The following is a 10,806-nucleotide window of genomic DNA, read 5'->3' as shown; positions in this document are numbered from 1 at the left end:
AACGGTTCGAGAAACGGACCGTGGTCGGTGCACGCTTTAAGCTGCACCGTTTGTCTAGAGAGACAGGGACACCATGCCTCTCGTGGGGGGGGGGGTCATGTCCATGCTGTTTTAAGGATGCAGGGCCTGCCCCCGAGGAAGTATATTCCCTTTTAGATCTTATGAGGGCGCTCATCTCTTTCGAGATGTGTCTGGGGATTGAGAACCTCTGATCCATTTATGAGCGCGGGAAGCGCTCGTTCTCTGATGGACCCTTTGTCGAGGAAGATGGGTCTCGTCGTACTGTCGAATGAGACTCGGAACATCCATCATCAGTTAAGAACGAGGTTCCCATCTATTCGGCGAGGGTGGATACCCTTGCTAACGAACAATTTGGTAATTCGTTCGAATTCCTTTTACCTCACGATGGTTCGAGAAGCTATCAACAAGAAAACTCTTCTTACCACTCGAATCCGTCAATGTATGTGGAGGGAAAGATAAAATCGGGTTCGCCTCGTTTAATGAATCCGATTCAACATCGTGATTGGACCAAACTTTTATTAATCAAGGAACTTTCTAAGTTCCTTGACATCGACTGGGAACTGGCCAGTCGGTAATTGCCTTGATCTTCTCGGGATCAGGGCGCACGCCGTCTTTACCGACGATGCACTCAAGAAGTGGTATTTCGCTTGCAGCGAATATTCACTTCTTGAGATTTGCGTACAACTTATGCTTCCGCATAAGTGTAACAACCTGACGAACGTGAGTTTTATGAACTCCCACGTCCGTCTTTCCGTCCATGGCTCGGCTATGGACGAATACATCGTCAAATAACTCGGTGCGAATTCCCGCACCGGTCTTAACAGATTCGTTACGCACCTGTTCAATGTTGCAGGGGCATTACTAAGCCCCTGTGGCATTTGTAGGCATTCCCAGAGCATCCCGCTGGGAGTGCTCACTGCTGTGAACGGGACATCGGTTCACATATTGATTACGAGCCATCCCGTCGCCGCGAGTTAGCGGTGACGGTTAAAAATGTTTCTCGTGACCAGTTGAGAAATTGTGCGCAGGTAGCGACTTTGCAACTGGCAAACAAGAGGAGACACCAGTTCCTTCAAAATGAGCTGGTGACAGCTCGTCAGAAGATCTCTTCGTTTAAAGAAAGAGTGGATTGTCTGGTTCATGAGAATCAGACCCTTTTCCGAGACCATAAGGCTTTGGCTCGGAACTATCAGATTTTGGCGGATGCTCCAGACCGTTCCGGTGTAATCCGGAAACGGAAGAAGCCTCCAACTGATGGTACGGGCGGAGACGCTCAAGCTCGATCGTATGCGCATTGCCTTGGCGATGTAGTACACGAAACGGGCCGATATACCTAGGCAGCCCACATTCCTCACTACAAGTTCTGGTAGGTTTACCATATACAGTAGGACTAGGTCATTAACATTACATGGAAGTATGTTTGCTCTTCAATTTTTGTTAGAGTTCCATTTTTGTCGATCCACCACATCAGCGATGGAATTCTTTACGAAACGGACCACTGATTCTTTAGCCAGAAGGAATCCATCTGCTGACTCGGTTTTGTTTTTGTCGTCAGTCCGACCGGTTTGCACTGTTGAGATTTCAATCTCCTCTCTAGTTAGAACGTTATTATTCTGACTAGTATCATCGTTTTCGAAGCTGAATCTTTCAGCATCGTTATTTAAGTCATCAATGACATTATTGTCCCTTCTGAGTTTGTCCACTTTAATGTTCATTAGATTAACATTAGTATCCTTCGCATTGACCTTAGCACTACTGCGTGATGAAAAAGAGCTAGAAGGTTCTTTGCTCGATCAACGCCCCCTTAAATAAGAGTCACTATCAAACAAGGTAGGGCTGGTGGGTGGCGCAAGCCATTCACGTAAAACAGTTATGCTTTGTAGAAGCATGCACTGAATGGTTGATGGCAAATATTACCATCGGCAAGAGCTCGCTCTAACTCTTAAGAGAGTGGACGATCCGCGCAGTATCTCTTTGAGAATACGGTTTGCACGCTCCGTCGGACCATCTTTTACAGGATGATCAAAAATTGACATATGTAAGTGTGTTCTAAGTGAGTTGAACACAGTTTGCCAAAATTCCGCCGTGAATCTAGGATTTCGATCTGGGACCAGTTCACGGGGTAACCCATGAAATACTGAAACAACAAAGACACAAGCACAGCCTTTGGCTATGATCGACTACGGTCCTGCAGCAAGATATACCACTTTGCTGAAACGATTAACAAAAACAAGAAAATCATTGCTTTAATGTTTATCGTCGGGAAATCCGAAGACGAAGTCCATGGATACGGACTGCCAACACTCTGCCATAATAGGCAGAGTTGTAACGGACAGCGGGACGAAACACTGGGCTTCACCCATTGACAAACTTTGCAAGCAATTATGTACTTTCGGACGAACTCATAATTGCGTGGCCAATAGAATCGCAACTTATTGTACGGTAAGTCTTCTCACGTCCACATTGATTTTTTATTGGTGCATTGTGGCACTCATAGTTGATGCGTAATCGCAAATCATTTTTTTTGGGGGGGATTGACGAACGAGGTACGTCGCTAGCAATGGCTGTATAATACAGTTACCCATTTTCTATCTACATGTTGAGGATCTATACAACTTCAACAATCCTTCCATGGATTGTTGGGATGGATTTCAAAGATTATCCATCAATCCTTAAAAAGACTTATCTTCTTTTAACGTCGTCGAGTAATGTTGACGACGGAACACTTATTGTTGCAACAGTGGCCTTATGCTCACTTTTGATTGTCGTAATAGTGGCCTTATGCTCACTGTTAGATTGCGCAGCCGGCTCAAAATCGGGCCGGCGCGAAAGGGCATCAGCGACGACGTTGAGTCGTCCTGGTTTATCCCCGACTGAGAAGTTTTGCTCCGCGAAGAAAGACATTCGCTAGAGGTGTGGACTGCTAACGGTTGTAGGGATGCATGGTCCGTACATACATTGAACGTCCATTTCCCAAGTGATAGACCCTTACTTAGCCAGTGCGTATTTCATGGCAAGTAGCGCCTTGTCATGCAGTGGATAGTTGCGTTCAGCTGGTTGAAGCTGACGCGATTGATAACAAACGACGCGATCTGCGCAGTCTGTGTCATAATACAACGCACAGCCGATTGCAAAATCGCTGGCGTCACAGGTCACATGAAAAGGTCGGTCTTGGTCAACAATCGCCAGGATTGACGGTTGCATCAAGCTTTGCTTACCTTCGAAGGAACGCTGACAATCAAGGATCCATGACCACTTAAAACTTTTCTCTTACAGAGAAGATAGATGTACTGTCATTTCTGCATAATTGCGCGAGTTCTTGTGCAGGCACGCCGCAAAATCAAGGAACTTCTTAAAGTCCCTTCAGATCGACTGGCACAGGCCAATCGGTGATCGCCTTGATCTAATCTGGATCCGGGCGTACACCGTGACTACCCTCGATGCTTCTCAAGACGTGGTAGTTCGCTTGCAGCGATTGTAAACTTCTTGAGAATTTCATACAACTCGTGCTTACTCATAAATGTAAGAACCTTTCGGACGTGGGTACGATAATTCCAATGTTGGACTTTTTATTCATGGCTCTGATATGAATGAATACATCATCAAAATAGCTGTGCGAAATCCTGCACCGATCTTAACAAATTGGTTACACATATGTTAAATGTAGAAGGGGCATTACTTAGTACCTTGGTATGACGAGCAACTACGATAGCATACCGCTTGGGCTATAAACAGGAAATCCTATTCATGCATGAGGACCTTATAGGATCCATTCATCAGATCCATAGACGAAAAAGTTCCCATTGATATACCATCAATGATTAAGTCGTTTTGTGTAATCGGTGTTTGAGCTGCAGCGTTCAATATATTGAATGCATGCACAATTCGCGACCTTCCTGTTGCTTTACCGACGTAGAAGGTCGGAGAGCTATGTCGAGAAGTTGACTTGAACTTCTAATTATTTCTCGAAGTTCTAATAAAAAAATGATATATTTATAAAATTTAGAATCAATTGAAGGATGTAACTATCAGAAAAACAAGAATTTTAGAATTTCTAAAAAAATTCTTATTTTTTAGGTTTAGGTGAATTTTCAATTTCAACTAAAGACATCCTACAATTGCCAGCAATTCGTAAATTTTCTTGAAGTGTGCCGATCGCCAATACTTGTTCACGAGGCAATGGCCACTGCTTAATGACACAGTATTTCGAACCTGGATTAGGTCGATTTCATGTCGAGTACACTTATCCTTAGGCAACTCGCTCTGTACTGATTCGGGGAAGAAATCCTTGAATTTGATAAGATCCTTATATATAGGGTTTGTCTTCAAAGACTTCCAGGACTGGGACGTAAAAGAAACGTTCAATCCGTGTCTTCTCATCAAGGACACTTTCGTACACCGACAAGCTGCTGAGAACCAGCTCGTTCTCAGGAAGTACTACTGCCGACCGAATATCGGCAACGTATTTTTTATCTGTGACAAGTACGCAGATCTGCTTGAGTTTGTCACTACGCAGATCACACAAGAACCCATTGATTTATCTTCGAGATTAACTTTGGAGGCGCTATTGGATCAAGTTTCTAAGCGCCAACACTTGATCCATTGCTTACAAAGGCATTTATTATCTCAGTTTCCTCTGGAATATCGCGCTTAACGAACTTGAGCCTGCAATCTTCTACGAATAAAATTGCGACGCCCCACAATCGACTAGGGACCTTTAGTGACAATTTAATTACCATCATCATTTTTAGGGTGATAAGGTTAACCTCATCTCCTGGGGCAATTGCACACAATGTTTGTGTGTGAGGAGCAACTTTTGTCAAAAGGCCTGCAAATTCTTTTGACGTTGCTGGATCAGTAGAGCGATCCGCACCTACCGACCCCGATCATTTTCTGAAGATCCGCCTCGCCGTTGAAAGGTCGATCTTTTCGCTTAGAGTTTTTAGGCACTGGCCATGAAGCTCTATACTCGTAGGCGTAGTGGCCCGTCTTTTGACAAAGATTACATTTTTGTAATCGTTTGTAACTTGAAGAGCAAGGTTTCTCGCTTTCTACATACGAGAGATCCATTGGTTCTATACCTCCGTTTTGTTGTGGTCTGGGTGGACCATATGCACCCGAGTTGACGAACACTGTTTCAAGCTGAAGTCCTCTTGATCCGCTACAGAGATCGATTGGTCAAGCGTCTCTAATTCGAGCCGGAACGGGTGGGTCTTGACAGGACCGTCTGTGAGATCCTTGATGAAGACAGTAACCTGTGTGTTTTCATCAATGGATGACTCAAGATACAACTGACCAGAAATCGTGTATGTTGGGTGTAAGCGTAAAGGTCACGCTTGCCCTGCTTCAACTTCTGGAGCTCGACTCGAGCCCTGAATTCGGCGCGCGGCGGCTCAAATGTTTGTCTGAGCCGGATATTAAAGACCTCATACGACCCGAAAATTAATGGGTTGTGAATCTTGATTCCCAAAGCCCAAGATTTGAAACGTCCGGCTAAGTTGGAAATGCCAATTTCACTTTCGTCGCATCATCACTGATACGGCGAGCTTTTACGGTTTCGTCTAATCTGATTAACCATCTTAAGAGGTAGTCGCCTTTGACTGCCTTAAACTTAGAGAAATCGGTCTTTAAGTTTTCATGTCAACGTGGAAGCGTCGGCCCAATAGCAGCATTTACATGCTGCTGTCTCAACTTCCAATTCTGGAGCACCCTGTTCTCTCAACACCTCTGCGTGCTGAGAGCCTTGCTGGTGAAGCAAGGCTACTTTCTCTCGGGCCTCGTCAAGTTTGTGTTGTATTAACTCGGCTATGGCCGCATGCTGTTCATCTCTTCCCATAGTTTCTAGCATGGCGCCAACGGCTGGCCTGCCTACGACCGAACTCATTCGTTCGATCGCTCCCTATTCAAGGTCACTCAAATGAGTAAACCCTTCACGAGTGGCGTGATAGCCTTCTTCAGGGACTGGAAAGATCCCTCCTTCTTCATCCAATATGTCCATGTTAGACGGAACGTGCGTAGGTCGTTGAATGGACTACGAAGTGCTTGCTACCAGGTGAAATGGGGCACCTTTCACTTGTACTGATCATTACAAGTTAACCTTGCACTGATTACAGGGAAGGTGAGGTGCCTCGAAACTTCATGTACACAAGAGTATATGGGGGGGTCTTTGAAGCTAAGGGTATTTAGCTTAAAGGTCTAGACTAAGGCTTTCGAATGGAAAAAAATTCAAAGTGTATTACAATATTTAGTTTCCTTGAAACGATCTTCTATCTACTACTGAATTTTATTATATGAACACCAAACCTAGTATGGCGCTTGCTTGCGCACCCCGCAATCGTGTCTTATAACGGTTTGCCATGTTTGTATAGACTTTAAATCAACCAATCAATAGAGCTAATGTCTTATTGCATCAATATTACCCAATTTAGTAACACTGAAACTATTTAAGTCAAATTAATAAAGATTATAATTTTGAACATCTTTATTTTTTTTCCTCTTATAAGAAATAATATTTTTGTTACGGGGACACCCCGTTACACATACGACGAAATAGGTAAAGGGCATAGTTAAGAAATTGATGACCAATTTTAAGTCGTGTCAAGCAAAGAAAGCCGACAGTTTTGGTATTACAGATCTTTCGGTAAATTAAGAAATTAAAATTTAAAGGAGATTATACGAAAAGTATTCCTCGCTGTGGCGGTGGCTTAGCATCCGTTACAAGTCTATAGTTAGTGCCAGTAGTATTGGCCAATAGAGAGGCGGCACCTGATGCACCCTTTATCTCGAAGCATAGATAGATGGCTACTTTACAGCAGTATTTCTAGCCAACGCCTCGTGACTGCTGCATCTTGCTTAAGATGGAGGCATCTCGTCCTCTCCTAGCTAGTGACGACTGCGAAAAGGCGCGCGTCGTCGCTCGCTCTCCAAATTGTTTGTCCCGGTACCTCAAAGCTGGTGATGAATACATTAACACCAAAAAAAACACGGCAACCGATGATTTTTTAAGCATCGTCTGCGATAGAAATAGTGCTGACGGCTTGCATCAAGGCAATAAATTGCTTTGTTGCAGGCAATTTGCGTGCTGGAAGTGGCTCTTTCCAGACCGAGTCTGTGAGTATGAGGACTTTGCCACTTCAGCACAAATGGGGGAGATCTACGCGCTGCGGCAGGCCGCTCGCAAAGAGTTCGATCTGACGTCATCAGGCAAGCCACTGCAGATAGTTTATTCATTATAATCTCTGACGCTCGTATAGAGGATGACGATATGTTGCAGCATCTATGGGACGGCCTGTTCTCTACGCTGCCGTACGAAGGACGCGTAAACCAACGCTGGCGTGACGTGGGCTTTCAAGTGCGTGTATCCGTTGTCTTATTTCTATAAATACGAGTAAAGCTATTTATTCTCAAAGGTCTGTATTCTTTATAGAACGACGATCCGACCTCGGACCTACGCACGTCAGGACGCTTAGCTATCCGAATGTTACTCTACTTTTCAGATAATCTGAATGACGAGCTCAAGGTAAAATAAAGAATCTCTTAAAACTGCACTTGGTGCGTTAAAATTAACGAATGGATACATGCATTGAATGGATACATACAGCGAATGATACGCGAAAATCGATTTCCAGTGTGTTTGTGCGCATTAAATTTACTGGAAATGCTTTTATGTCACTTAAAACTTAAAAGGCCTCTCCCATTGGTTTGTCCATGCTGTGGTACGGAAAATGCCGAGCTCGAGACATCCCAGCAGCTAAGTCGCCCTCACTTGGAGCTCCTTGGATTCACAGCACTGATGGAAAACGCGTCTTCGCTCGCGTCGTCCCTTTTTTCGAATCGATTCGCGTACGCCGAAGGTGGATCCGCTGAACTTGCACTCGCGCACGTGTTCTCGCACTCGATGCTGGTCATGGACGCCGTCTGGAAGCAGCAGCTGCAGCAAGATCCATCGACAAATCTCATGCGTTTCCGTGAAGCTCTCGTCGAGACACGAAAACGAATTGTAGCCTTTCTAAGCCGTCAATGCTTGCCACTCACGCTCACGGAGCTCGATACCTGGGGCTCTCGGCAGCGCGCTCGTTGCCATATTTTTCCAACAACACCATTACGCTAAATTGTATCCAATCTTTAATTTCCAATTCGTACTTAAAGAAAATAGTATTTTTAGCCTATGAAACACTCCAATTAATGGGCTCCTTGTCGTGGTCAAGGAGGTACTTGTTTGCTCGGGAGAAGCACTTTGAGCCCAGGAACGGCGCGTTTGTTTTCGTCGCACCGAGTGGCGACGGATGCGACGTACGCAGTATGAGATGCCGCTTTGTATCAATTAGTGCGCTTTTTTCTTGCGCTGGTTTGCCCCACAGGAAAAACACCACGTTCGAGGCGTTGTGATTAATCTTGGAGATAATGGCGTCTGTAAATTGTTCCCATCCGCGTTTCTTGTGAGAGTTCGGTTCTCCCTGACGAACGGTGAGTACAGTGTTTAATAATAAGACTCCTTGACGACTCCAGCAAGACAAACACCCGTGCGTTGGGCGTTCGATACCTATGTCCTTCATGGCTTCTTTGTAAATGTTTTTCAAGCTTGGGGGCGGTGGGATCCCGTGACGCACTGAAAAGCTTAACCCATGAGCCTGCTGTGGTCCATGATATGGATCTTGGCCCAAAATGACTACTTTTAAGTCGGAAAACGCGCAATCACGCAGTGCCGCAAACAAATCAGCTGGTGGCGGGAAGATGGTCTTTTGCCGGCCTTCCTCATTCACTAAGAATCTCATGAGCTCTTGAAAGGAGCTACGCGCAGTTTCTTTCTGTAGTAGATCAAACCATGACGGATGCATGAGTGACCGTAGCTGCCCTTCTACTTGCAGCTGCTTAAAGCTAGTCACAGGCAACATCTTGCCGTCGTCTTTGTTTCGCTGTAGCTGCTGGATTTCGTCCTTCTGGATGCTCACGTTGCTGTGAAGATAATTTACAGCTAAAATTTTAGTATCCAGCATCGTACGTCGCTTCTTATTGAGCGGCTGCACCCCGAAGAACGCACGGATATCGCCCGAGGCTCCTACCATCGGTCGAAGCTTAATTATTTGGCGGAGCGGCATACAAACTCGTCTATTCATTGGCTACAAAGCAAAGCTTTTTTTTTAACAAATTGGTGCTATTACTATACCGTTGGCGTTTTTTACTTGTACATTTTTATTTTGCTTTGCTCTACCTTTATCGCGATAGTAAACCAATTGTAATTTATTTTGCGGCAGACTGGCACAAGCACCTGGAGCGCCTCGGCGACTGCTTGATTTAAGCCGTCGGCCGAGAGGTTAAGTGCCACTTCTATGGTGTAACGGGCTAGAGTTGCCCTAATGTTACACAGTCCCCATTAAGTACATTTGGTACTTAAGGGGATGGTCAATTACTAAATAATAGTAATTAGACCCAACACTCGGGTGTGGTGCACATTTGTGACCAACCCTTGTGGATGTGATGCACATGGGTGCATTCACATTAGGAGGGATGACGCCCAGCGTCATCCATGATGACGGCTAGCGTCATCAATTACGCGAGGTATCTATAAAGATACGCTCGCAATACATATTAAATGACATCTATAGAGATAATATTTTAATTGATAAAAATAGGTATTTGTATTTAATTCTATTAAATACAAATCAGTCTGAAAATTACTACCTACTTGGGAAGTGCACACGAGGAGACGGATTACCGCTCCCGTGACGTCACTTCACCAGAGTTCTTAGTGAGTTGGGTGAGGTCGCTTGCGCGCCCACCACAACTTCCTCACTGCACGCAAGAGAAGCAGGTGCAAACCGCTTCCTCGCTGTGCTAGGGTGTGTGCTAAAGTAGAGCGTGGCCGCATTACGACGTGCCCGCCTACACTTGGTAGCACTTGAAATCCTTCCCACGACCCGCATCTCTGCGTGTGTACGTGAGGATGAGCCTCAACATTGATTGGGCTCATTTTCCCCACCTCTCCGAACATCATCGGGAGGTGGCAGGGCTAATGGCGCAGGGACTTGGTGAACAAGCCCTGGCCAGGCTCCTGGGTAGTCCTCCTGAGCAACATGTTGCTCAGTTGGAGCAGTTTGAGGCATTTGTGCTCGGACAGCGGAGGGCCGCGTCCGAGGCACAGAGCCATGCTGCGGCGGAGTCCGTCACTCAGACTCAGGATGAGCTGAGGCATGAGCAGGCTCGGAGCGAGGCTCTCAACAGGACTGTTGAGATGCTCTCTGCCCGGCCGCATCAGCCGAGGCCCATTCGGATGGACCCGCCCAAGTTCGATGGAACTGCGGCGCACACGATTGTCCACTGGCTTTTAGCCGTGGAGCAATGTGGTGTCGCCCAGCTCATCGAGGACGACAGCCGGATGGTGTCGTACGCTATGTCGCATCTGCGCGGTAAGGCCTCAGAGTGGGCTTACTCGGCGCTTATGGCGGACAGAAAAGCGTTCCCCTCATGGGCGATCTTTAAGGATAAGATTCGCGCCATGTACCAGCCGCCGAACAACGAAGTGTTGCTTCAGGCGCGCTTCTTTGGGGCGCGACAGGCGAAGCGATCTCTGCAAGAGTATGTGCAAGAGATGCGCTCGCTGTCCGCATCCATAACCGTAGGTCCGATTCCGGAGCACATTAAGGTGCCCACGTTTATGAACGGACTACGGCATGGCCCATCGCGACAGGCCCTTTTCAGAAAGGTGCCGTCGACGATGGAAGAGGCAATCCAAATTGCCTTAGTTGAGGAGCAATCCTACAACAGTGCCTCGGCGACAGCTTGGTA

The 10,806-nt window shown here is 46.1% G+C and overlaps 2 protein-coding genes across 2 annotated transcripts; one reads left to right on the top strand and one right to left on the bottom strand.

Moving 5' to 3' along the window:
• Positions 1-6,878: 6,878 nt before the first annotated feature.
• On the top strand, positions 6,879-9,198 carry CCR75_007090 (uncharacterized protein; the record flags this gene model as incomplete). The annotated part of the gene is made up of 4 exons (XM_067965154.1): positions 6,879-7,241; positions 7,277-7,372; positions 7,448-7,540; positions 7,622-9,198. The coding sequence occupies 4 exons, from the start codon at positions 6,879-6,881 to the stop codon at positions 8,129-8,131; spliced, it is 1,062 nt and encodes a 353-aa protein (XP_067821072.1). The 3' UTR covers positions 8,132-9,198.
• Positions 8,187-9,086, bottom strand: CCR75_007091 (uncharacterized protein; the record flags this gene model as incomplete). Its single annotated transcript, XM_067965155.1, has 1 exon — positions 8,187-9,086. The coding sequence occupies one exon, from the start codon at positions 9,084-9,086 to the stop codon at positions 8,187-8,189; it is 900 nt and encodes a 299-aa protein (XP_067821071.1).
• Positions 9,199-10,806: the final 1,608 nt, after the last annotated feature.

Source organism: Bremia lactucae, linkage group LG5 (genome assembly GCF_004359215.1).
Source record: "Bremia lactucae strain SF5 linkage group LG5, whole genome shotgun sequence".
NCBI classification, from domain to species: Eukaryota; Oomycota; class Peronosporomycetes; order Peronosporales; family Peronosporaceae; genus Bremia; species Bremia lactucae.
Note: the sequence above shows the minus strand (reverse complement) of the source record. Positions and strands in the feature narration are given on the sequence as shown.